This window comes from Zootoca vivipara, chromosome 8, assembly GCF_965207765.1.
Source record: "Zootoca vivipara chromosome 8, rZooViv2.hap1.1, whole genome shotgun sequence".
In the NCBI taxonomy this organism is placed as follows: Eukaryota; Metazoa; Chordata; class Lepidosauria; order Squamata; family Lacertidae; genus Zootoca; species Zootoca vivipara.
In genome coordinates, this window is record NC_142591.1 from 3,335,573 (window position 1) to 3,363,557 (window position 27,985).

At 43.2% G+C, this 27,985-nt stretch overlaps 3 protein-coding genes across 24 annotated transcripts in view; 2 read left to right on the forward strand and 1 right to left on the reverse strand.

The window, feature by feature from the left end:
• Positions 1-1,362, forward strand: part of FAM193A (family with sequence similarity 193 member A) — a 39,306-nt gene extending 37,944 nt beyond the window's left edge. For all 18 annotated transcript variants that reach the window (XM_035103345.3, XM_088675968.1, XM_088675959.1 and 15 more), the window contains one exon: positions 596-1,362. In XM_035103345.3, the coding sequence (XP_034959236.3) occupies positions 596-689 (94 nt within the window). In that variant the 3' untranslated portion in view covers positions 690-1,362. The remainder of the gene's footprint in view (positions 1-595) is intronic.
• Positions 1,363-3,993: 2,631 nt separating this feature from the next.
• Positions 3,994-27,779, reverse strand: ECSCR (endothelial cell surface expressed chemotaxis and apoptosis regulator). Of its 5 annotated transcripts, none has more exons than XM_088675973.1 (9): positions 27,683-27,765; positions 15,566-15,733; positions 14,108-14,155; positions 11,564-11,689; positions 9,207-9,305; positions 7,813-7,849; positions 5,734-5,816; positions 5,186-5,277; positions 4,421-4,653 (listed from the first exon to the last, which is right to left on the reverse strand). In XM_088675973.1, the coding sequence occupies exons 2-9, from the start codon at positions 15,621-15,623 to the stop codon at positions 4,609-4,611; spliced, it is 588 nt and encodes a 195-aa protein (XP_088532099.1). In that variant the 5' UTR covers positions 15,624-15,733; positions 27,683-27,765; the 3' UTR covers positions 4,421-4,608. The 5 variants fall into 5 exon arrangements, with proteins under 5 accessions (XP_088532101.1, XP_034959234.1, XP_088532099.1 ...); XM_088675974.1 differs by lacking the exon at positions 27,683-27,765 and adding an exon at positions 26,590-26,790 and having other exon boundaries at positions 11,564-11,599; XM_088675972.1 differs by lacking the exon at positions 27,683-27,765 and adding an exon at positions 26,590-26,790.
• SMIM33 (small integral membrane protein 33) lies at positions 24,068-24,454 on the forward strand. The gene has a single exon (XM_035103571.3). The coding sequence runs from the start codon at positions 24,068-24,070 to the stop codon at positions 24,452-24,454; it is 387 nt and encodes a 128-aa protein (XP_034959462.3).
• Positions 27,780-27,985: the final 206 nt, after the last annotated feature.

The following is a 27,985-nucleotide window of genomic DNA, read 5'->3' on the forward strand; positions in this document are numbered from 1 at the left end:
ATATATAAAAATGCAGGCATAGTTTCACCAGTGTTTAGGTTCCAAAGACTTTAAAATGAGCACTGGGCATCAGGCAATGTTAGCAGGGTTACTGAAGTCAGCAGTAGAACTGAGATCAAATTCCAATATGGGGGGTCATCATTTTCACATTAGTGCCACCCTTGGGGCCTCTTAGCCCAGGTTCATAGCCTATAGATCTGTCAGCAACACGTTTTTAATAGGAACTGTTATTTGAAATGAGCAAGAGCTGAGGGACCAGAAGCATTGGTTTTGCTTACTGACTTGCCACATTCGCTCATTGCAAAATGCAGACAAAGGTATATTTAAACCCTTTACTTGATACTGTTTTCTTTATTTTTAAAAATACATTAGTTATCATGTCAAATCATTCAGCCTTCTTCCACCCTAGGGTGGGTGTGAATGCACTCTCTTTTTAGCTGAAGTTAAGCAACTGTGCTCAAGTATTAACAAGGTACATTTTAAATAGCTAGTAATTAGAAATCTAATAATTATCAAAGGAAATTGTAATGTAGACATGATGATATATACTTCCTTGGTGTGTATTAGATTTCCTTTATACATATTTCCTTTACAGATTCTGCTTGGATTCTGCGAGACAGACAAGGCAAAGACTTTCCATCAATTGGTCCAACTTTAGCTTGAAGAAAGCTACCTTTGCTGTCCACTAAAGGACACGACATGGATATGAATGTTGTGGGATCTAATTACTAACTGCACTCCCTGTGCTGAGAACTGCTGTGGCCTTGAGACAAATACCTTCATTAGCAGTGCTGTGTGGATCTTCACTGATCATCTAGCCTTTCCCCTGAGTATGCTAGAAGGCTGCAGAATTGCTGCTTTCTAACGTCATATGTTAGTTTCTGTGATTGAAGTCTGTGAATGAGACTTATCTGACTATAGTCTGCAGTTGCTGGAATTGGAACAACAGCATGTTTCCAGTCTCTGGAGATACTTTGGCTTTTCCCATTTTGCTATGACTTGTCCTTCAAACAGAGCAATGAATCCAACTAGTTTTGCTCTTTCCTTATAGACTTCTTTAAAGAAATTGTCATAGAGAAACTTCCTCTTTGGGGACAAGCATTTATTTTCGTTTTTCACAATCTACTGTTGAGAATGTACAAGTTAAGCAATTTGTGTTTTGATTCCCAATTTGTAGCCAGCTTGTGTAAAAATACTTGCAAGAGGAAGTTTAGCAAATGAGTACTTGCATATCAAATCAGTAAAACTGTATAACTGTATTAATGCTGAAGCCTATTGGCTGATTTTTTAACATATTGTTAAATAATATTAAGATCATGCCTTTCTTGTTGAAAGATGGAATACATTAGTAATCACAAAAGACACATGCTCTGTTTTGTGTTTCATTGCTGCAGTGGTAGATGGAGATGGGAAGTTGGTGTATTATAGATGAGATAGGGTTCATGTAGTTTTTGTTTTTATGTGTTTGGACAGCTACCCTGATGAAAACATTATGCAAAAATCACTAACAAATAACAGCTGTGAAAAATGTTAGCTGTTATGATTAGGTTGTTAGGTTGCAACTGCAACAGAGGCAGCAATTCAGAAGGAAATAATGTAATTGGTATAATACCTGAATTAATTTATAATCCTAGAAACAGTGTGAACCCATCTCATACCTGCTATAGTGGTCTAATCTCTGTGTGCTGGTTGAGCACAGCACTCTGCTGGTGGAGCAATATATTTACACATCTAATATAAGCCTTCTAGCACAGTAGAGGAAAGGAAGCTAGACAGGATGTTATGCTCACTCAGAGGTTTAGAATCATAGTTGGAAGAGACCACAAGGGCCATCCAGTCCAACCCCCTGCCAAGCAGGAAACACCATCAAAGCATTCTTGACAGATGGCTGTCAAGCCTCTGCTTAAAGACCTCCAAAGAAGGAGACTCCACCACACTCCTTGGCAGCAAATTCCACTGTCGAACAGCTCTTACAACCTTTCACCCTCCTCTACATGACATCTATATATATAAAAATGTAGGCATTGTGCACGCGGATGAAACAGACTTTCTCCGTAACTGCTGAACCATAATGTAACAAATTTGGCCACAACGTTCCATGCCCATCAAGGAGGGATCTGGCATAATTCCCCCCCCCAAAAAAAACCCCACACCTTTCACACCTAAAATAATGATTAAACACACAAAAAAGTGGCACCCAAATTAGACGTCACCACCAGAAGCTCTGAAGAGTCTAGCAGCTGCGCTGTTAGATGACATCACAAAATTCCACAGGAACCAACTGAAAATAGTCCTTTTGCAGCAACAAGGCCCAGCTTTTTCAATAGGCTGCAGCATTGCCAAGCAGGGAAAAACAAACAGAATAGGGCTTTTCACAATGGGGGGGGGGTGGTCACAGGGATGAGGCACAACAAAGGGAGGGGGGAACACATAGCCATGGGGGGCAGGGAGGACCCTGAGTTAGCCAAAGCAGTGGGGGGTGGGTTGGGACAGGGGAAAATGAGTAGGCCGACCGCCAAAATGGCCATTCCACCTCCAAAGCCCAAGCCCAAAGCCTCACCTGGAGGCTGCATTAATAAACGCCTGGCAGCATTAGGCAGTTGTTCATTTCCGCTACATGCACTTGGGGGCATGGGCGAGGGGTTTTTGCTTTTTAATTTAGTGGGCATTGTGTCACATGCGAGGCTACGGCAGCCATTTTAAGTAAGGGCAGTCATGCCCCTTTTAACCTAGGTTTTATACTAGGACTGATTGCCAGCCTCTGCGTCTTTAAAAAAAGCAACAACCATGCATTTTCTCTCCTCAGTTTAAGTCCTCAAACCAACACCACATCCTACATTCAAAACACCTACTCCAAAATTAGAAAATCCAAATAACCAAAACAAACAAACCACAAAACACACAATACTCACCAAAATAAATGACAACCCCAAAAATGAAATTAAACAATAGTAGCTTCTGCTTCTCATGTTCTTATTTCATATATATATATATATATATATATATATATGTTCACAATGTGTGCACAGTAGCCAATGTATGGAGATACAGGGGGGAGGGGACAACAGTCCCCGGGGACAACAGAGGGCTCAGACAAAAGTGCATGCTGGGAAATAGAACCCAAAAGCTGACAGTTCCTTCTCCAAGGGTGGGGGCCAAGGTATGGAGAAACAGGTGGGAGGGGCCAACACTCCCTGGAGACAACAGAGGGCTCAGGCGGGGGAGGAAGGGGCTCGATAGCTCATTGGTCGGGACAGAGTGGGGCCAGTCACAGGGATGAACCAGGGGGTGGGGGGAGGAGGGGGCAGGATAAGTCATGTGTCCGGACAGAGTCGGGGGAATCGCAGGAAAGAACCACAGCAACGCGTGGCCGGGCCAGCTAGTCCTTTTATATACAGTATTCGAACATGGCTATCATATCACCCCTTAACCTTCTCTTCTCCAGGCTAAACATACCCAGCTCCCTAAGCCGTTCCTCATAAGGCATCATTTCCAGGCCTTTGACCATTTTGCTTGCCCTCCTCTGGACACGTTCCAGCTTGTCAGTATCCTTCTTGAACTGTGGTGCCCAGAACTGGACACAGTATTCCAGGTGAGGTCTGACCAGAGCAGAATACAGTGGTACTATTACTTCCCTTGATCTAGATGCTATACTCATATTGATGCAGCCCAGAATTGCATTGGCTTTTTTAGCTGCTGCATCACACTGTTGACTTGGTCCTAACCACAACTATGGTGTAATGTTACCTTTGGAAAGAAAGTTAATGAAGATCCCCCTCCCTCCAAACCCTTCTCCAGCTGCATGTGAAGACAGGATTCTTTGCAACTGTTAGAAATGCATGACCAGGAGTATAAAAAACCTAGCCAGGGAACTTTGCTCTCAGACATTAAGGCATCACTTTGGCATCAATTCAAGAATACTCAGGAGGGGACTTTGATGATGGAGAGCTCTGCATAAAAAGGCAACTCAACAGCCAAGATAAACACAAATAATAGAGGGCAGATAGGCGATATTTATCTTTTCAGATTCCCCTTTCAGATACTCTGCCCAGGATTTCAAACACAAGCATCTGCCAGGAACTTCAAGCTCACTTCTGCAGCTGGGGATGCAAGGGCAAGGCTTCGAGCACAGGTAAGCAAATGAGAAGTTGCTTGTACATTAAAATGTGGCTGTCTGCACCTGACTTCCTTCTCCTGAGAAATAAATTTTGTGTGCTCCATTGAAATTAAAATATGCCAAATTAACAACTACCACAGTGAAATGAACTTAGAGTAAGGTAGCAGTGACTGGTCAATTTTTTTCATCAATATGAGTACTTTTCTAAGAAAAAATAGAGGTTTCTTGGCCAGTTGAAAACCATAGCTGAGAAGGACCATACCTCAATAGTACAGTGCATGTTTTGCATTTAGGAGACGACAGTTCCAGGTAAAATATCCAGTATTTGCATTTAAAGGATCAGATACGTTGGAAAGTTACCTTAATTTGAAGAGTATACAATATTAGGTTAGATTAATCATTGGTCTGATTTACAAAGCGGCTTCATGCGTTTATATCCCAAACAGAATACAGCATTCCCCCACATAGATTAAAAATAAAGTCACACATTTTTAAAATGTTTCTTCAATTTTCATGTGTAATACATTTTGCAGCACCTGGAAAAATCAACACGGCAAAATTAGAAGGCCTTAGAGCTCTAGGTACAGAATGTAAAATAAACCTTACTCTTTGGGTTCTGTGCCTAAATCAGTATTTAAACAAAGTAACCCCCCAAAACACACACACACACACACACACACACACACACACACACACACACACAACTTTATCTAAAGTACAATCCTTCTGCTGTCTGTATGGGACAATTGTCTATAGGGAATCATGTATAGTCCACAGCAATATCTTCTTGAATCTGAACTCATAGGGAGTTAAGTCTTTTGCATAATGTCTTTTACATTGTAAATCTCTATAAAGGTTTAATGTGTACAATGCTTAGTAAATTCTAGATACTATACAAATGATAAGTAGCTTGCTAGAATTAAACATAAGCTACAAGGTTCAAGGCACGCACTTGTGTGGCCATATGAGCAGAAGTCTTAGGACAGGTTTAATAGGAAACTAATGCCCTGCTTCCTGCCAACCTAGCAGTTCGAAAGCACGTCAAAGTGCAAATAGATAAATAGGTACCACAGAGCTTAGGGCTTGCTGATCAGGAGGTTGGTGGTTCGAATCCCCGTGACGGGGTGAGCTCCTGTTGCTCGGTCCCAGCTCTTGCCAACCTAGCAGTTCGAAAGCATGTAAAAGTGCAAGTAGATAAATAGGTACCACTCCGGTGGGAAGGTAAACAGCGTTTCCGTGTGCTGCTCTGGTTCGCCAGAAGCGGCTTTGTCATGCTGGCCACATGACCTGGAAGCTGTACGCCGGCTCCCTCAGCCAATAACGCGAGATGAGCGCCGCAACTTCAGAGTCGGTCACGACTGGACCTAATGGTCAGGGGTCCCTTTACCTTTACCTAATGCCTTGCTATAATTCTTTAAAGTCAGCTATCATAATAAAGCATAATCCCCAAAATAATCTAAAAGAGTCACAGCAAATAATTGTGTTTTATCCCTGGGGAATAGTCACTTACAATACTTTTTTGCTTTCATGAATAGTGGGGTTCTAATTAGTTGCTCCTACTAAGACTTGCTTATCAACTAGAAAACCTTTGGGTTTCCCCAACCCTTATACCTTACCTTGGCTGTTGCTTATGTTTAAGTCTTTCATGGAGACCAGCATGACATTTTTCTTGCCAACTGCAGCTTCAGCATCAGAGCAGCTGCCAAAAAATAGAGGATGCATCAAGTCTTTATCTGGAGACCTCATGAGAAAATGTGTTTTTCCTTTGTGACTAACACTGAAGGGCTAGCCATCTCAGTGGATTAGGAAGCCCTTATGTGTAGCTTGTTCTTTACTGTCATTCTGCCAATGCTATGAACAAAAGCCACAGCATGTTTTGCTCAGTAAATGTTCTAAATCCTTCTATCCATTTATGGAGTTTCAACTTAAGAAGCTTGATCCAAATCTGAAATCTATTGCTTTGGATTTAGAAATATTTTAATGTAGTGGGACATATTGTAATGTTTATGCAGGATGTGCTTTTATTGGTGTTAGTATCATTTCTTACTATCTCTCTTTTACTTAACCAAGCAGCCAGGCAGACTCTCATATGTTGTGTGTGATGTTTCTCTGCTGCTAGGAAGGTAGGCGGGAGTAGATCATCAAACTTTGATTGTACAAGTCCCTTCTTCCTCAATCCCCACACTCGCTTAATAGGAAATGTGATTTTACAGTACAGTCGTACCTCAGAAGTCGAACGGAATCCATTTGGAAGTCCATTCGACTTCCAAAATGTTCAGAAACCAAAGCACGTCTCCTTCAGCCAATCGGAAGTCGTGTCGGACCTTCGGTTTCCAAAGAACATGAGCAAACCAGAACACTCACTTCCAGGTTTGTGGCGTTCGGGAGCCAAAACGTTAGACTTGCAAAGCATTCGACTTCCGAAGTACAACTGTGCTACCATATAATTAAATGAGGAAGAACTTCCTGACGGTAAGAGCTGTTCGGCAGTGGAATTTGCTACCAAGGAGTGTGGTGGAGTCTCCTTCTTTGGAGGTCTTTAAGCGGAGGCTTGACAGCCATCTGTCAGGAATGCTTTGATGGTGTTTCCTGCTTGGCAGGTGGGTTGGACTGGATGGCCCTTGTGGTCTCTTCCAATTTTATGATTCTATGATTCTACATTGAACATACCCACACTTAACGGAATGCTAATGCAAAAGGGAATTCCCTTCCCTTCCGAACAGAGGAGAGATAGAAAGCTCTTATTTCTATGGCAAATAACAGTCATGGCTGCTGTAGGTGCCTTTTAAAAAAATGGGGGCTTGACAGGCATATGTCAAGAATGCTTTGATGGTGTTTCCTGCTTGGCAGGGGGTTGGACTGGATGGCCCTTGTGGTCTCTTCCAACTCTATGATTCTATGATTCTATAAATACATTGCTCCATTACTTTAGTGTCATAATAATCAACATCTGAGGGCAATAAGGAGCAACGAAGCAGGCATTTTCTCTGTCTTCAAAGCATGTGACTATAAAGTCATCTCTAAATGAAATTATAGTGGCTATTTGAGAAGCATTGCCATGTTGGGGGGATGTCCTGGGCAACTACACTAGTTACCATCACCCCAGACCAGAGCACTTTATCCCTCCATATCCTATGAATGCACCTAAACATTTGGCTCAGCCATAAACTCCATACGGTCGTCCTAGGCAAGCTGCTGTGGTTACATCAAAGTTGTTTGATCACAAAGGAGTGATACCTTCATACCCTTACGACAGTGTTGTAATTATTGCTGATACTATGCTTTGAAAATCACTGCATAAATAATAAGGCTCCAGTCCTAAACACCTTCACTAAAGAACCTAGTGACACTTGTGTAAATGTGTGATGATAGGGTTGTTTAATCTGATGTGTAACATTACTCTTGCTACAGGTAGGTAGCCGTGTTGGTAACCTTAGAGACCAACTAAGTTTGTCATTGGTATGAGCTTTCGTGTGCATAGCAATGACAAATTGTAGCTGTGCTACTTTTGACCATGTCCCTTTTCATGCATTAAAACCCAAAGCTGTATTACAGCTAACATAAAGGTTTTGACCAACCTGATTTAGTCAACAAGGATCACAGCCAGTCTGAAAGTTAGTAGCTGAGAAACAAATGTAGCTGCAGCTTGACAGCAGCCAGTAAGAAGAAAAAACTCTGTAACATATTTTTTTTACCTGTAAGATACCATTGGATGTTGATGTTTTTGTTTATCTACAAAGAGAAAAATCCATTAATAATACACACTAAAATATGTGTACAAATAATATACCGCCTTTAATTTATTCCTCATTTATGATTAGAATAAAAGCATATCTTGGAAGAGGCAGAAACAATGTCCAGAAGACCCAGCTATATGTGGTGTTAACATGCTTATTTTTGCAATTAACATGCATGTTTTTTTAAAAAAAATGGAAATAGCAGTCGTTGGTGTGTGCATCAATGATAAGCATAGCTGCCAAGTTTTCGCTTTTCTCGTGAGGAAGCCAATTCAGCATAAGGGAAAATCCCTGTATAAAAGGGATAACTTGGCAGCTATGATGATAAGGATCACAGTGGGCAGGAAAGGAGGGATATTTAAGCTTTTCCTTCCCTGCAGCAGTCATGATGAAAACCGCTCCTCCAAAGCTGCTATTTGCTCCTGTTGGTGCTAGCCGGAATTGTAAAGTTCCAGAGGACAAGGATAAGTTAAAAATATTAAGTAAAAAATGTAAGACAGCTGGAATAATGGATGAGAAGGAATTATATCAGTAAAACAAGTAGGTGGTCAAGCTGAAAGAGGAGCATATAGATTAGAAGTGAGTAGAAGTTGAGCTGGGTTTAAAACTGGAAATATGAAGACAGAAGAATACGAAGAAAGTGGATAGGTACAATTTCATTAAGAAAAATTGTTCAAGCATTTGGGTTATGGGAAAGAGATTAATACTGAGAGCACATTAAAAAACAAATATGCTTAGTGAGGGAGGACATAATAAGGTAGGACCAAGCCTGAACTTGAAGCTTTTAGACTGTTGGGCCAGGGCCTGGGTGACTCGGGTTCAAATTCCCATTCAGCCATGAAGCTCATTGGACTAGTCACAATCTCTCAGCCTAACCTACCCTCAAAGGATTGTTGTGAGGAACAATGTAAGTCAACTTGAGCTCCTTGGCAGAAAGGTGGGACATAAATAAAGTAAGCTGAAGGAAATTGAGTGAAGGCAGTGAATAAAGAAGAGTGTTCAAGTGGCATCATCAAGAACCTGAGAAGTGAATTAAGGTTAAAAGTGAAGAAAGGGAGGGGGAAACCCAGGAAGCTTGAGACTATAAATTACAACCGGCCTGCAAAGTGGAAAGTGGGGAAATACGGAATTATCTTGAGCAAAATGTTTGCAAGAAGAAGGGTGGTAAACTGGACAATAAGTATTTTACCCAAGAAAGAACGCAGAACAAGAGCTAAGCAGAGAAATGTGGATAGTGAACCAAGTGCATGGCAGACAATGGCAAGGGTCAGACATTAAGTGGATAAATGGAGACTCAGATACAATATAACCACTTCAGGGCTATTAAAACAATGACGCAGACTGTTTAATACCTTCCACATTTTTGCAGTGACGACACCTGAATCTTAGGCTGACCACACAGACCAGGATAAGTACAATCACCACCAGAATGGCAATGAAGCTGATAACACCTGAATAACGAGGAAAACAAGACCCATAATGGCAGCCATTGGTAGTTTTCCATTCAACATCTGTTAGAATCAGTGACAACAAAGAGGGTTGACAATGGTGCCAATCCTTACTTCAAACCCAAACTTGCCAAAGTAGTTAAAAATGGGCGGGAGCACAATCAAGGGCAGCCAACAAGAGCATCCCAATACAACAATTGGTGTGATTGTCTAGCTAGCGTCTAGGAGGGTATAAATTTCTGTAAATCCAGGTGGGAGCAGAGACAAGGGCAACAAGCCATAATGTTTCAAAGATGTAGAGTGCATATTTTTAAATTTACTGTATCTGAACATCAAATGGAGGTATTGAATAACCAATTCTCTTAAGCCTAATAACAAATGCCCCAGAAGAAATTTCACTGGCAGCCCTGTAACAGCTGGAATGTACCAGTGCACTGCGGTGACAAATTCTTTAGTACAGTGGTACCTCGGTTTACAAACACACATCGGTTCCGGAAGTCCGTACTTAACCTGAAGCGAACTTTCCCATTGAATGTAATGGAAAGTGGATTAATCCGTTCCAGACAGGTCCGCGGAGTACTTAAACTGAAAATACTTAAACCGAGTTATGACTGTACTGCAAATTGCCAGCATTGTGGCGAAAGGCTGGTGCATGTTCTTTCAGGGAGAGCTATTGATACTGGACAGCACAGCAGCTTTGTGCAAAGTGGTGACATGGCAAAGATTTGGGTGGCCTTGTGTGTTCACGAGTGATTGCTCTGCTAGCCCTGTCCACCAATGTCCATGCATTCAATGTGACATTTATAAAGGACAGCCTATTCACACGTGCTCTCTGCAATCTGGAAACCCAATACTTTCCTAGCTGAGTGGGCAGCCTGCATATGCACATTTGTTTGCAAATAGGCTCCCTCGAAAATGTGCACATCAGGGATGCGGCCAGCAGGGTCTCTCTCCACATCAGGCTCTCTCTCCATGTTTTAAGTGTATATGTGGAATGGAATAACTGAAAAGACTTGATGTACCTTTGAGACAGGGCACCCAGAGAATAGTTTGTGGGGCACCTAATGCAGTGATGGCCAAACTCGGCCCCCCAGCTGTTTTTGGACTACAACTCCCATCATCCCTAGCTAACAGGACCAATGGTCAGGGATGATGGGAATTGTAGTCCCAAAACAGCTGGAGGGCCAAGTTTGGTCATCACTGACCTAATGTATAATGTCTGCAGCTAAGCAGATCTCAGTCTGGCCATTACTTCATTACAACCACCCCTCACCCACACTGCTTTTGAGGTCCTTTCAGAATGGGTCGAACAAAAAAGTGACAGTCAACCATTTGTGCTCAACTCCTCTATTTGTGTCCTGCCCTTCCTCCAGATAATTTATAATTTTATTCTAGGCATGCATATGCTCTTTACTCCCAGGTAAGTGTTCACAGGAGCTCATACGTTCTTGGGGCACTTTGCAGGAAGTTAAATTAGGCAATACATGCACTCTAAGTACATTTGAGAATGAATTTGACAAAATTAAAATTAACAAATACTATGCAAAACAGTGCTAAGCAAAACATGTTGTCTCCTTGCAAAAGGGAGCATTCTCCTCGGTGCCCCCTAAATCTGTTCAGGGGGTTCCCCCATCCCTCTGGATGGATTGCGTCCTTTATTGGCTCCCAGGCTGTGTGCGCACCAGGCAGAACCAGGGGCTGGGTGCAGAGGGTGAACAAAACCTGCCGCTCCACCGCCACGCAGGTGTGGGGACGCACTGCGCTGCTTGCCCATCCGTGCGGGGAGAGGCCTTGGTGAGGGGGCCGGGGGCACAGCAGCAAGACTGGGCTCCAGGACCCAGAGACCTCTGGCAGCAAGCAGGGCGGGAATCCCTGTGGGGGGGTGCCTGACTCGCACCTCCTGAAAACCATGTGCCCTGAGCTATGGACCGCCCCCCGGGGCCCTCCCCACACTACACCCCTGCCTCTGGAGACATTTTTGGGACAGTGCAGGGCATATGTGAGGCAAGAAGGATGTCCCGTTGTGCTATTGCAATTTTTTACTTGAACGCTGCTTCATGAATCCTGACTTTTTGCTAAGCTCTACATACAAACTACTACTGATAAGGTGTTATTTGGGGCAACAGTGTGAAGGTATAATCAGAATTCTGATTTCCATAAGATTTAAATATTTTTAAAATACTTGGAAAAATATTTAAAGCTGGCACACTTTAAGCACATCTGACTTATTACTTTCTGTCCATCATAATGGCTTTACTCACCAGACGCTGCCACTGTTAGTGCTGCTGATTTTTCTTCTGTAGGGGAAGGGATAGTGAGAAAATCTGTATTTACATACAGGAGACCTTTCGTGGGAGAGGTGGTCCCGTTATATATACCTGTGGAAACTAAGAAATAGGAAGGTATAGAGACAATAGGAACATATAGGGGATTCAAATGAAGAGGATTGGGGTAAGACTCTGCTACCTTTGTTACTGATTTTTTTTCCTGACTCAAAACAGCATTGCATTCCCAAGTTGTTGTTTTTTTCCAAATAAAAAGATTAGACAATGATACATTTCTTGAAAAATTATAGATTAACTCCATTTTTGATTGGATAGCAGGTTTTGTGATTTATACTGTAATGGCCATTGGCTATAAACAATGAAATGGGATGAATGGACTCCGGTGCTGCAGGGAGGACTCAGCTGGCCTCAGCACAGCATGGCTTCTCCTTGCCAGCTTCCTTGCTGTCCAGCATCAGCATCCTTTGCCTCAGCTGCCAAACAAGTATGGCTACCCCTAGTAGAATCATAGAATCGTAGAGCTGGAAGAGACCACAAGGGCCATCCAGTCCAACCCCCTCCCGAGCAGGAAACACCATCAAAGCATTCCTGACATATGCCTTTCAAGCCTCTGCTTAGTATATGGAGGATAAAGGAGACCCAAGGCACAGCCAGTGTGCTCACGCCAACTTCTTTCCTGTCTTGGTTCAGCATGTGTTCTGCAGAAATATGCACAATAAAATATCCAAAAACCAGTCAGGGTTAGAAAAAAAACACCTGCTCTCTTCTCCGAGAAAGGAAATGGCAATGCAGAACAAGAACAAGACGAGGCATAAAATCCTCTGACCATCAAAAATACCTTTTTGGCCACTATGAATTTAGCTGTAGGGAACAAAGGGACTACTGTACATCTGACCTAGCAAAAACAGGGTTTACATTCCCTTTCTCACCTAAATCAAGCAACAATCACATTTATTACTGCAGGATGCTGAGAGCTGGTTGTTCATAATGCATAATAATATTTGAAGTAGTTGAAATGAGAAGTGATGGTCTGGCATTTTCCTACCAAAGGATCTGCCCACTGTAAGTAAGACTGAGTTAGAGATGAAGAGCCATCATGGATATTTTGCCCTTGCCCTCCATCAGGGTCCCCTCATCGCTTTACTCATGGGAAAAGGTAATGCCTTTTAATAGCAGGGTAATCATGGAGTTTTGAGCATAAAAAAAAATGCTCAAAACTCCATGATTACCATGAATTTTGAGGTTACCTCAAGGTTATGCTCAAAATTCTACAAGGCAGGCTTAGGCAGTATGTGGACCGAGAACTCCCAGAAGTGCAAGCTGGATTTCGAAAGGGCAGAAGAACCAGAGACCAAATAGCAAACATGCGCTGGATTATGGAGAAAGCTAGAGAGTTCCAGAAAAACGTCTACTTCTGCTTCATTGACTATGCAAAAGCCTTTGACTGTGTCGACCACAGCAAACTATGGCAAGTTCTTAAAGAAATGGGAGTGCCTGATCACCTCATCTGTCTCCTGAGAAATCTCTATGTGGGACAAGAAGCTACAGTTAGAACTGGATATGGAACAACTGATTGGTTCAAAATTGGGAAAGGAGTACGACAAGGTTGTAGATTGTCTCCCTGCTTATTTAACTTATATGCAGAATTCATCATGCGAAAGGCTGGACTAGATGAATCCCAAGCCGGAATTAAGATTGCCGGAAGAAATATCAACAACCTCAGATATGCAGATGACACAACCTTGATGGCAGAAAGCGAGGAGGAATTAAAGAACCTTTTAATGAGGGTGAAAGAGGAGAGCGCAAAATATGGTCTGAAGCTCAACATCAAAAAAACCAAGATCATGGCCACCGGTCCCATCACCTCCTGGCAAATAGAAGGGGAAGAAATGGAGGCAGTGAGAGATTTTACTTTCTTGGGCTCCTTGATCACTGCAGATGGTGACAGCAGTCACGAAATTAAAAGACCCCTGCTTCTTGGGAGAAAAGCAATGACAAACCTAGACAGCATCTTAAAAAGCAGAGACATCACCTTGCCGACAAAGGTCCGTATAGTTAAAGCTATGGTTTTCCCAGTAGTGATGTATGGAAGTGAGAGCTGGACCATAAAGAAGGCTGATTGCCGAAGAATTGATGCTTTTGAATTATGGTGCTGGAGGAGACTCTTGAGAGTCCCATGGACTGCTAGAAGATCAAACCTATCCATTCTGAAGGAAATCAGCCCTGAGTGCTCACTGGAAGGACAGATCCTGAAGCTGAGGCTCCAATACTTTGGCCACCTCATGAGAAGAGAAGAATCCTTGGAAAAGACCCTGATGTTGGGAAAGATTGAGGGCACTAGGAGAAGGGGACGACAGAGGACAAGATGGTTGGACAGTGTTCTCGAAGCTACGAACATGAGTTTGACCAAACTGCGGGAGGCAGTGGAAGACAGGAGTGCCTGGCGTGCTATGGTCCATGGGGTCACGAAGAGTCGGACACGACTAAACGACTAAACAACAACAATCATGGAGTGTCTACCTGCTGAGGATGGCTGGATGAAGCTCCCATTTTTCTTGGGCACAGACTCTGCAGGCAAATCAAAAAATAGGAAAGCAGTTAGTGGGGACATTTTGGTTTCCCTACATTGTCTGACATCCAAAACAAAGACTATACAGTACGGCCAATTTAACCTCCAAGTGACCCTTCGTTGCTAATGCCTATCCCCACCCCCACCCCCACGTTAGCTAACTATGTTAAATATCTGGATTCAGTTCAGTAAAATCTACCCTTATGTCTTGCTCCTCAACAGAAAGCTCAACATCTCAATTCACATGTACTGATCTCCTTCAAGTCTACATATGTACTGACATTAGATGGCCAAAAGAGTCCCTCAAAGTTCCCTCTATACTAATCAGAGCATGTTAATAATAATCCAGGGTTAGGGATTAGATTCTGGTCCCTGCAGCACCCACGGGGGCCACAAGTGGAAGTATTTCTGCAGGGCTTCTCCTGATGGGTCTCATTTGTTGAATCCTGCCCATTGCATCTGCTCTCTGACAGTGGACAGTGTACAGTGTAGGCAGGATTCACCAACCAGCCCCGTCAGCAGAAGCCCTCCACAAGGACTTTCTGCGTATGCAATGAGGCTTTTCCCTGCCTCCTCTCCTCTGTGCCCTGCGCTCAAACTGGCTCTGGGGGCTTGGGAGAACCCCCAGAACAGCGCATGTGGGCGAGAGAGTAGGGATCTTTCTCTCTGGCAAACCACACTCCTTGCATAGCTGGAACAATTGGAAGAGAATGACATGGAATTCCCTCTGTATTTTAGGCATTAGCACATCCTCACTTTATCCATCAATGTATCCTGCGTACACTCAGTATAATCTAACCAAAAAAAAGATGAAGAATTGTGTTGTTTTCCACATCATATATTCATTCAGCTTTTGTTTTAATTAGCAGTTCCATCAAATTTTCTTCATCAAATAATTAAACAGGCAACATTGTCCTTTTGGTGAAACAGCCACACCTTTGTTACAGAAATTGTGTATTAAAGGTCCTGGTCAATCTGTAATCCTTAAACACTGAAATATATATATTGTACAACAGGAATGCAGTTTTTTAGAGCCAGATTTGTTAAAAGATCTGCACCTCTTTCAGCCAAAGGAACTAGATTTGCATGAATACTTTGCTCCTTGATGAACTGATAAATCTGTGTTATATTGAATTAGAATATAGATTCATCTTACTCAGCATTGTGTACGCTGACGGAAAGCACCTCCCCCGAGTTTTAGGCAGAGAGAAATCTTTTGCAGCCCTGCAGTCTGAGATTTTAACTGTAGATGCCAAGGACTGAAATTCATCCATTCAAAACACAAACTCACCATTACCCTCCATTTGTACAGGATTAAGGTGGAAATCATAAACACGACAACTTGGGAGTAAGCCCCCTTGGAAATTTCCCCTCAGACCTGCATAGAATTGGGCAATAAAGTTTCTTACCTTGAAGAAGAACAGAGTCCCATAACCAAAAAAACATCAAAAAATGTAAAGTTATCATTATGTCTTCCACATGTCACTCCTCAGAAACCTGCAGCTCTGTCCATTCTGCAGTCGGGGAGAACAAAAAACAACCAGGAGAGAAGTTTGTGCTGATTGTCCAAGAGCTTCCTGTTAAAGAATAGAAGGAAGCAGACTGAATCAACAAGGGGACTGACGCTGTGGAATACTTCGCTTCCCCATTATAGTTCCAAAGGAAATGAAACAGAATTTACCGGCAACAAAAGAAATTTCAGTATTGTTGTTGTGCGGAGTCTATGAGAAATTTGTGGGGAATGAAAATGAATGAAAATAAGTACTGTACACAGAAATATTTAACCTTACTGCTGGTCTCTGTTTTGAAAGAAGGACGACAGTGGTACCTCGGGTTACAAACGCTTCAGGTTACAAACTCCGCCAGCCCAGAAATAGTACCTCAGGTTAAGAACTTTGCTTCAGGATGAGAACAGAAATTGTGCTCCGGCGGCACAATTTTACCATTAGCTAAAGTGGTACTTCAGGTTAGGAAGAGTTTCGGACCTCCGGAACGAACAGGTCTTAACCAGAGGATCCACTCTGTGTGCAGAGTTTAGCAGTCTGGTGCTTTTGAAATACAATCATTCCGTTCAAAGTGTTTGCTGTCTCTCCCTGTCCAGTCCTCAAAACTCTCCATTTGAGGCAAATGAACCAGGAACCCCATAATTTGGAATCTCCTCCAAACCTGTGCCAAAGTTTTGCAGTTCTTACACAGCAAAACCCCTGCATTTTGCAGCACCCCGCCAGTGGAGCAATTACTATATTCAAACGAGGGGTCATAGGCTAGCTACGGTATTATTCTAGAGCCCAACATGGTGTGACTCAGGATGGAGAGATAAGACCTTTGAGAAACTTCAAGGTTCAGTTCCACCCCAAGTCACAATGGGAGACCACATCAGCTGGGAAGGGAAAGAAACAACACCATTTATGGTTGGAAGGAATCTCCAGGGGAATAGCAGGATAGAACAAAGATAGTAGTTTGAGTTCCTCACTTAAAGGTATAGAACAACAGGAATGGAAATCATTAATTATGCAGCCATTAAGGGATTATTATAACAGAAATGTAACTGAAATTAATAAGATTATGGAATGCAGCGATATAAGATCAAAAATGCGTCCAATCCACCATGCGGGGAGCCACTTTAATTAAAATGTATTAATCGGAAGTTGATTGGTATTTGAATAATTGTATTAATTGGGAATTAATTGATAGTGTTATAATTTGGCTATTATTGGGAGAATATTGAAAAGCTAATAACTTTTTTTTAAAAAAACAAAACCCACACATTGCGTGATTCACTCTAAACCAGTGCCAAAATGTGGCAACAGTTTTGCAGCAAATTTGGAGTTGTAAGAATATGCTCCTATTGAATGATAGCTAAGGCTTGGTGATGCTTTGTCAAATTGTCTGAGAGATAAATAGCTTAATGGCATCCATTCAGGAGTTAAGTCAAATTTTAAAGGCAGCAATACTGAAATATTGTAATCTTTACAGAGGTAAGTATTGAGGTGGGAGAGCTGAAAATAATGCCAACATATTTCACATCTGGTAACCAATGCACCACTTTGGTTTCAGTACATGGGTAGATGAATTTAAGAAGCCCAGGATACAAATTTTAACAGCTCTCTAGCAGCTATGGTGGCTCATTCACCAGTATTTAGCATTAACTCTGGAAGTGTACACTCTATTCTCGCCAAACTAAGCCTCCTAAAGCAAAATGTACATCAGGATTAACACCTCCCCCCCAACCCTCCCCCATAGAATCATAGAATTTAAGACTTGGAAGGCATACCCAAAGGTCATCCAGTCCACCCCACCGCAAATGTGACCATAAAACTTTCATCCCCTGATTTCAATCTAACAGCATCAAACATGAAAGAAAAGAAAATGCTCACAGTGTACTTCATGTTTCAGAGAGAGAAACACCCCTCCCACTGTATATAGGTCACATGATTCACACTGTCACTCAAGACAAAATATATAGATGAATTGTCTCATCTGGGTCTGAGTGTTATATATAATCAAGTGCAAGAAATATAAGCCACAGTAACAAATGTACTGTGTAAACAATACATGGAAAATTGTACTCTAGGCGGCTTCCAGTATATCTATATATATATATATAAATGTAAACTGGTGATGTGTGTTTGTCTCCAATGTTCAATGAAACCGCTTGACCGATTGCGTTCAAATTTGGACACAAAGTCAAATGTGACTTACAAGAGCAAGCCATCTGTCATGTTTGCGTAGACAGATGTCACACCTGGGCCAGGTAAAACCCCCAAAACCACGTGTTCCAGAACTCACAAATCACACGAAAGTGCATGCTGGGCACAGGAGAGGTTGCAAAATAGCGCCCTCTAGCAACGGCTACACTGGTACTGCACCTAGGAAAACTTCCCTCTCCACAGCATCTTGGCTCGGCTTTCCAGACTGGGCCGAATGGAGGTGGGGGCTCTCCTGGGTGGGGAATGGGGGGAGGAGGGGGCAGGTTGGCCATGGGTTGGGACAGAGTGGGGCCAATCACAGGGATGAGCTGGGGTGAGGGGAGGAGGGGATACTGAAGTTGAGGGGAGTCTGAAGGGGGACTCTGAGGCTCCATTTAACCGACTGAGCCACAGCAATGTGTGGCAGGGCCAGCTTGAACAGTATAAAAACATAATAAAACATCAAACGTTAAAAACTTCCTGGCCAGGGCTGCACCAACACTTTGAATTGTGCTCAGAAACGTACTGTGAGCCAATGTAGATGCTTTAGGACTGGTGTTCTGTGGTCCTGATGGCTGCTCTCAGTCACCAGTCTAGCTGCCGCATTCTGGATTTAGTTGTAGTTTCAGAGTCACCTTCAAAGGTAGCCTCACATAGGGTGCATTGCAAAAGTCCAAGCAGGAGATAACCAGGGCATGTACCACTCTGGCGAGACAGTGCGCAGGGAGTGAGGATCTCAGCCGGTGTACGAGATGGAGTTTGTAGACTGTTCCCCTCCCATTCATTCATCTTGTGCAATTCCTCCTTTCCGGGTGGATGTCGTTGCTGTGTGTAACTTTCTAATAAACTATGACTGCAGTTTAGTAAAGACTGTTTTAGCGGCGTTGCTTCCTCATTGCCGAAGTCCAGGGTTTCCCCGGAGACATTACATGCCCTGGACACAGAATTAAGCTGTGCTTCCTTGGACAGCTGTAAATCCAAAATGTCTCCCAAGCTGTGCACCTGTTCCTTCAGGACCAGGGAGTCCCCAACACCTGCCTGGGGATGAAGGGGACTCCAAAGGTCATCTAGTGCACTCCACTGCAAATATCACCATAAAACATTCATCCCCATGCTTTTTAATATTATTTATTTATTTATTTTTTATTATTATTATTATGGAATAGGACGTACCTATTTTCATTTGGAGTAAATAGAAGGCTTGGAGGGTATGCAAGTCCAGTGGGCATTACTGCATGAAGGAATTATTTTTAGCTTCTTGATCTTCAGAAAAACAGCAGCTGTTCAAAGTGCTTGTTGCCAGCTAATTTGGCAGTGGCGTGACTTTAGTATCAGCTCCACTGCATTGCATTTGCTGGCAAAATCTACAAAACCAGTGCAGGGCGCTTGCCTGGAGGGCACTGGGAGAAGGACGCGACAGCTCCCAGCCCCACTCCCGAAAGCAGCACAGGCCTCGCCAGGGCACCAGTGGGCAGGGGTTCCTCCCGTGGGGCACCATCCACCCCCCGCACAGCCCTGTCCCCCGGGTGCGTCCAAACACAGGACTGGGGAGCAACAGAGCATGATTGAATTTACAGATGGTAAACTCACAGATGGAAGCTTAATCTTTAGGTTTCTGGATTAAGGTTTTACTCTGATTGAAGGACAAATTCCCAGTCACCGCCAATCACAACTGCAGCCAAATCTCTTCATCGTTAAGCCCGCTAGCCCAAAAGAAGCAGATATTCTTTCAGCTTCGGCTTTCTCATGTGTATAAAAATATTCATTATATTTATCAACCCTCAGTCTCGCTGTCAATCTCCTTGGAAGCCAAGCTGAAGGTAAGGAATGAGGCAGGGGTGTAGCATGGAAGGGGGCTAAAACGATGACTGGATAATCATAAAATCATAGAATTTTAGGGTAGGAAGGGATCTTTTGTTCAACATGGGGTTCAAACCCCCAACCCTGAAATTAAGACTCTCAGGCTCTACTGTGCTACCCCAGGTTCATTTACAAGCTACGTCCTTAGGATATTTACATTCCAGAATAAAATTCTGGTTATTTTAGATTTAAATTAAAGCTGATTTCAACCTTCACATCTTCTGTATAGAAATGTAATTGGGGTATGATTTGAGACATACATAAAATTACATGTATGTTCCCTTTTAAAAGCAGGAGAGTGTGAAGAATTCTGGACTGCAATATAGTCGCCATATTTGCTGTCAGTTAGACCTTCCCTATATATTTCAGGAAAGCCGGAACCACAGAAGGTTGATTGGCGTGAGCATGGTCTAGGAAACGGAAGGAATTTACAATACAGACTTTATACTATTTGCTCCATTTACAAACACGTAAGCAGAATGACTGGAGGCAAACAGGCACTCCTCTAAGCAAATATAACCACTGCGTGTCAGATTCTGAGAGAAGAACATTTACAGTAGCTCCAAAGTGACATCCCAGTTTAGCTAACTGCTGTCCAGCTCAACTCTCAACACACTCTTTCTCATCTGTTGCTGATAGCGTTCCTGTCTTGCTGGGGATTGAGAGAACTCCTTCCCAGGTTCCCTATTCCTCTCTCTGCCTGGCTATCAGTCTCTTATCCTCTCTGCTGTCACGAGGAAGGAGCAGGTTTGTCCTGACCGTCACCTTTACACCTGCACTGAGGATGGGCCAGTTGCACCAGGCTGAATTGGCACTTCTACAAGACTCCCAGGTAAAGGGCATCCCCTTTCAATTCTGGTGAGTATGGGGCTTGATGGACCATGCTGTGATGTGATTGAGGACCAGATGTCCAGCAGGCACTCTGCCGCTTCCCATCACACAGAAGGATCTCTGTTGATCTCCCATATGGGCCATGATGTAGAGATCAGCCTATGCTGTTGTTAACAACATGCTGCACCAACAGAAGTTGCAGTTATTCCCTTGTTTAACAGAACCTTTCTCGCCTGAATGAAACCAGCCCTGCCCACTTGCTGACGGAGCCATTCTCTTTTACATATTTGGATGAGCAGATGTTCTTGGGTCTGTTCCTTTAATGTGGATTTCGTCTCTCACGTTGCACTCTTACTGAATTCCAGATTAACTAGGAGAGAATGTCTTATATTGCAGAATCAGACTATTAATAGATTGCCTTGGCTTTCTACTCCTGCAGTCCATTTTCTATGGATTCAGTGAATGTGCACTGATAAAATGATGCACAAACCAGTTTTGATTTGATGGTGCATATTGCTGCACATACGCAATGTGCGTACAGTATTGCTTGCAGTAGCTTATCAGTATGTATACATGTGCAGGTGAAATGCTACCAAAAAAAAGACAAAGAGCCTTCATGCAATCATAGGTAAAACATGTGGTTTGTTTGCACATTAATGTGGATGTGCACATAAGTAACAGGATGGGAGATGTGGATGAACGTATTCATACCTGAGGCAAACAGCATAAGTGCTGTCTTTGTATAAATTTGGAAATAAGAAACAGAACAATGGAGGATTCCTAATGCATTGGTTCCACTTTGGAAATATGACCAGATTATTCAGAACTGGAAAATCGGGGGGTGGGGTGGGTGGGTGGAGGGAAACAGATGAGGGAGGGGACAAATTTTGGAAGTGTCTCTGTTGATTTTCTTTGTCAAACTGGTGGTTGTATTTCATGAAGGGCTAGTTACTTAATGAAGATACCAACCATAAGAATGGGAGCTTTGCAGGGCCTGTGATTTGCATGGAAAAAGAAAGGGCTATATGTCAGGGACAGAGCTGGTTATTTGGAACCTGAGATCAAGGGAGAATTTCATAAGGGGAGGATTTTGTAAGCATTCTACTATAGATATGTTAAAACACTGAAAAATCAAATAAAGGAGACTACAGAATGGATGGATAAATTTTACAGAAGGGAGACTCACTTTTATAGAAGTTTTCAATGGAAGGTCTTGGAGCCAAACCTCTCTCTTTGATGACTACATTCACCCCCTACCTCCACTTGCCAAGACAAAAAGGGGTGAAGGGAATAGTTGCTGTGATAAGAGGACTTGCTTGTGGTCAATTTGGGGGCTTGATCTTGTTGCTCTGGACTGTCATCCCATCCTTGGTGCCTGTATATTAAACTACTTTCTTGCCTTGGGCTTTATTATTGCTGCTATGGTGATGATGTTTGCTGGAGCAATATGGCTGTCAAGAATTGATCTCCTTTTGTAAAGAAGTCATGGTTAAGGGTTTTCTTGGGTCTGTAGCCCAAATGTAACTTAGAAGCTCACATACTGTTAGTCACAATGTCCCCTGAATTATACAATTCTTGTTTCCATCAGTTACGAAGACTTTGATTAAGGCAGAGTTTAACAAGATGTCAATCATAACAGCCAGTTGAAAAAGTAAAGAAGCTCAATCTGATACTGAAATATATTTACATCTACAGTGGTACCTCGGTTTAAGTACACAATTGGTTCCGGAAGTCTGTACTTAACCTGAAGCGAACTTTCCCATTGAAAGTAATAGAAAGTGGATTAATTCATTCCAGATGGGTCCGCTGAGTACTTAAACTGAAAGTACTCAAACCGAAGCGTACTTAAACCAAGGTATGACTATACATGCAGCCGCTGGGAGAGATCATCAGAGGGTTTGGGCTGGGTGTTCATCAGTATGCAGATGATACCCAGCTCTACCTCCCTTTCTAATCAGAACCAGTGAAGGCGGTGAAGGTCCTGTGTCTGGAGGCGGTTGGAGGTTGGATGGTGGCTAACAGATTGAGGTTGAATCTTGACAAGACAGAAGTACTGTTTGTGGTGGGCAGGTGTGGAGGACTCCCTGGTCCTGAATGGGGTAACGGTACCCCTGAAGGACCAGGTGTGCAGCCTGGGAGTCATTTTGGACTCACAGCTGTCCATGGAGGCACAGGTCAGTTCTGTATCCAGGGCAGGTGTCTACTGTACCAGCTCCATCTGGTATGCAGGCTGAGACCCTACCTGCCTGCAGATTGTCTCACCAGAGTGGTGCATGCTCTAGTTATCTCCCGCTTGGACTACTGCAATGCGCTCTACGTGGGGCTACCTTTGAAGGTGACCCGGAAACTACAATTAATCCAGAATGCGGCAGCTAGAGTGATGACTGGGACCGGCCCCCGAGACCACATAACACCGGTCTTGAAAGATCTACATTGGCTCCCAGTACGTTTCCGAGCACAGTTCAAAGTGTTGGTGCTGACCTTTAAAGCCCTAAACAGCCTCGGTCCAGTATACCTAAAGGAGCGTCTCCACCCCCATCGTTCTGCCCGGACACTGAGGTCCAGCTCCGAGGGCCTTCTGGCGGTTCCCTCGTTGCGAGAAGCCAAGTTGCAGGGAACCAGGCAGAGGGCCTTCTCAGTGGTGGCGCCTGCCCTGTGGAACGCCTTCCCATCAGATGTCAAAAAGGAAAACAGCTACCAGATTTTTAGAAGACATCTGAAGGCAGCCCTGTTTAGGGAGGCTTTTAATGTTTAAGAAATCAGTGTATTTTAATGTTTCTGTTGGAAGCCGCCCAGAGTGGCTGGGGAAACCCAGCCAGATGGGCGGGGTATAAATAATAAATTATTATTATTATTATTATTATTATTATTATTATTATTATTATTATATGTTGGTGCTGACCTTTAAAGCCCTAAACAGCCTCGGCCCAGTATACCTGAAGAAGCATCTCCAGCCCCATCATTCTGCCCAGACACTGAGTGGTCCAGCGCCAAGGGCCTCCTAGCAGTTCCCTTGTTGCGAGAAGCCAAGTTGCAGGGAACTAGGCAGAGGGCCTTCTCGGTGGTGGTGCCCACCCTGTGGAACCCCCTCCCACCAGATGTCAAAGAGAAAAACAACTACCAGACTTTTAGAAGACATTTGAAGGCAGCCCTGTTTAGGGAAGCTTTTAATGTTTAAGAGATTATTATATTTTAATATGGGGAAAGCCAGCCAGATGGGCAGGGTATTAATAATAATAATAATAATAATAATAATAATAATAATAATAATAAACTCTTTCTGATGCAGCCTTTACCAACCGGCTGGGCTGGCTGGAGTTACAGTCCAAAACATCTGGAGGGTGTCAAGCTGCCAAAGGCTGTTCTGAGGCACGAGCAGCTGAATGTTTTATCAAAACATGACAGGGAACAAGGCAGCGCAACATGCAATTTGTCTGTCAGATACAGTTAACTGAAGCAACCTGCTATAATGCATTTTAAGACTGTTTTTCTTTATCCCAGGTGAACACACTTCCTTTCTAATGCTCAGCAATGAATTTTTCCGTTGCAAACAATCATCAGAGGCAACACGATGGCCAGGATTTTGTTGACTTCGCCCAGGGATCTGTCATAACCAGAAAAGGAGATGGCCTTACCATGATCTCCATCATTGTTGCTGTTTTTGTCCTCTTGGCCATTATAATCATCGTGACTGTACATTATGGTCCAAAACTACGTACTATCCAGGTCACTCTGTACCATGAGCCCATGCCACACAACATGGATAATGGAGTCCAGTTAAAAAACTGGAAGAAACTTGGTTCCCACAGAAGAACCAGCGTGCAATCTGCTCCGACATTGGAGGACAGCAATGCTTCTGGTCTGAACCCTCAGTGTGCAAGTGGAGAGCCAAATGTTATAGAGATTACTTACTTGTGAAAAGGCCTCTGGTGTTTCCTGGCAGCCCCCAGGGAGTTTCATCTGACATGGCAAAGCCCTGGTTGGGTTCTGGTGTACAGAGATAGGCACTTGGCATGTTCCCTCCTGGCCTACTGGTTTAAGCCCAATTGGCTCCCTTCTTTATTGGGGAATTTAGGTGATAACATGAGGGACAACAGCCAAGGTGCAGAAAAGCTCAGGGTGAGCCATAGGGCCTCTCTGTGGCAGTGATAGCAATGAAGAAAAATTACTTATCTGCTATCATTGTGTCCATGCAGTGTCATCCAGTGACTAGAGTGTGGGAAGCGCGAATAAAGACACAGCGGGAGACAGAATGTGGATCGGAAGGTCGCCCAGAATGAAAGCAGGCACCCCCTTTTATTGTAAAGTTTCAGAACTGTCAATGATTAACTAGAGGTGCATCCTTCATCCAATGACAAGTGGTCAACTCCAAAAGAGGTGGTGTCCTTGCATAGGTCACATCCTGCCAACACCCCAAAACTCCTCCATAGAGGAAGTGCCTGGTCCTCACATACTCCTCAGACCTCTCCCTGTCACATGCCTACTCCTTAAACATCCCCCTCCTTTCAATCTTGTGATCCTTGGGGTTTTCCCCCAACTCCACCATTTTCCCATTGTCTTCCTCCTAACCTGGATCTGACCCTTCAGGCTTGGACCAGCCTCCCCTGCTCCAACCGGTTCCATCAGGATCCTCCCAACTCTGGCCAGCCGAGTAGTGACCTGCTGCCCTCTAACGTCCCCCTGACCCAACTAGTGGATGCGTGTTTGTGCATACTGACGTACAGGAAGGTTTGCCAGCACTGTACTTTGTGTTTGATAGCTGAGGGTTTTGACAGCTAGCTTTCTATCTGATGCAGTTTGCCGACATCAATCTAAAATCACTGCTACACTAGAGACCTTTTCCATTTGCATCCCCAAAATGGATTTCCAGAGCTATAACTCGTTTGGGAAACATTTCACAGATAATACCACTCAGACCCCTACTAAGTTGGATGACAACATTATGGGCAGTACAGATGAGAGTATGCTGGGAAAAGTCCCTGTATATTCCATTTTTGCCCGTTATGTTTAATAACATCGACATGATTCAGAATGATTAGCTGAATTCATTATACTTGAATCTGGACGATACTGTACTACCTTGACCTTTGAGAGATCTATTAATTAGGCTTAGGCATTCTTATGTTGATACCTAACTCTCCATGGGAGGTGGCACTCAACCTGTTCCCCTCTGTATGTCACCTGCATCCCTCCCTAAGCCACTTTTAGCCATGTTTTGATACAATTCAAGTCAGCAGTGGGTAACCTCCAGCATGTGCACCTAATTAGGCCTCCAAGGTCTCCCCATCTGGCCTGTAAGCATAGCTGCCAAGTTTTCCCTTTTCTCGCGAGGAAGCCTATTCAGCATAAGGGAAAATCCCTTTAAAAAAGGGATAACTTGGCAGCTATGCCTGTAAGGTAGATTTTTTTGGGGGGGGGGAATGCTTACCTGTGCATCACCTGACATCATATGATAGCAGGTGTTGGAGTGGTGAAGCCATAGCACCAGACTCCAGTGCACTCCACGTTTGCCCCCATCCTTCCTTTCCAGCCATTGCTTACTTTGGTACATTTTTCTGTTGCCTGAATGCTGACAAAGAGGAGTACCAAATTTTAAAAGTGCCAAATTCAAGCTAGAACAGACAAATCAGGATCACACTTAGGGTGCGCTCTTGATTCTTCCTTTGCAGCTGAAATTTGAATTCAAGTTGTGGCTGCAAAGGAAGAAAGACTCAGGAGTGTACTTCCACACCTGCAGTCCAAGCAATAGTATCTCAATGCATTATATACCAGGTTGAGGAAAGAAGAGACAGATCAAAATAAGGATCTTGGAGAGATGCCTGAGGTGATGTGAGTTGACAACTGCATGCAGACTTTCTTTTGTACAGCCGACAGGGTCAAAATGAAAATACATGTTCATGTAAAACATGGCTTGTTTCCATTTGTAATACCTGTTGCTGTAGTTTTGAGTCCCATATATCTATCTGCAATCGACACATGATTTTCACACCCAGTAAACTGATTGTCCTCTTGGTGATTGTTTTCGTAGAAATAGATATAGTGTATTGACTTACTATGTCCGTAGTATTTCTTTGATGGTGGTGGTTTTTCTTCTGGTGGCAGACATAACCACAAGACCGGTGTAAAACGCTCAAACAAAGGTTTTGTTACAGCTATACAAAAACAACAAACGCGAACCATGTGGGTGTTCTCTCTCTGCAGGCAAAATTCAAACTGCGACTTCTTTTCTTTTAAACACATCACCAGCTGTGTCTAATCAGCCTAGAAAACCACACCCAGAATTCACAGAAAAGGTTCTTAAAGTTACAATCCTCTTTTCTGTTTCTTTGCAGAATGACTCCTAACATTCTTGCCAGAGGTACCTGGAGACATTCTTTTCACTAGTTTCCAACCAAAAACAGCCTTGCAGTTATTGGTAAATTATTCACAAATATATAGTCTATTTCTTAAGCAGTGAGAAAAGCATTGAGAAAGGGGAGGAGGTGGGGAAAGAGACTTCCCCTGGTTTACACTTTATTTCATAGAATCATAGAGTTGGAAGAGACCACAAGGGCCATCCAGTCCAACCCCCTGCCAAGCAGGAAACACCATCCCCTTCCCACCCACCCCCTTTCCCCTTTTATGTACAGATGTTTTCTCACTAGCCACGTTACCTCTGGAATTGTCATCCTTTCTTCACTCACTTGCCATGCAGCATAGAGAAATATTGCTGTCAAATTGCCAGTTTCTATGTTGTCCTGTGTTTTCCAGACTGGATTTGTGGTACAATTTTGCAAGTTCACTGTCTGCAGTGGCTTTTAACATACAATTCTCTGAAGCATCTCAAAGTACACCCCTGCTTTCGTTCAGGGTGTTTTCAACCCAAGGCTTACATTATCTTCTTGTAGGAATGGATTTAGACACTAAGAGAGGATATATAGTTTAGTTTTTATCCTTCCTTGCTCATGTTAGTGAGATCAGCAGGGCACCATCCTTTGCAGCTTAACTTGGAAGCGAAGACAAGGTGGGTTTAACCTTCTAGAAACAATAATCCAGGGTGCTTTAAGGCAGACTGGATTTTTCTTGGTATTACTCCATTTCTCCCTCTTAAAAACCACAATCACACAGACATTGTTTTGTGAAGAAATAAAAGTAGTATTTACTTACATAATCTAGTCTTTGAAGCAGCAGTTACAGCAGCAAAATGAAGGCAGGTTTAGAACTACTAAGTAAGTTACAAAAGTACAAAACACAAGTTTCAAAAATGGTGTCTGGGCTACCCAGACAGGAAGGAAGTATGTAGTATTACAGCTTCCTGCCAATGCAGACAAAGGAAGTGACCTCACAGAATTTTCTCTAGCAAATTTTACAAGAAAGCTCTAAACGTGTCAAGTGGGGGAACAAAAACAGGAAGAGAAACTGACATTGGGGCAATCTGAGAAAATATTCAAGGGGTAATTAAGAGGCTAT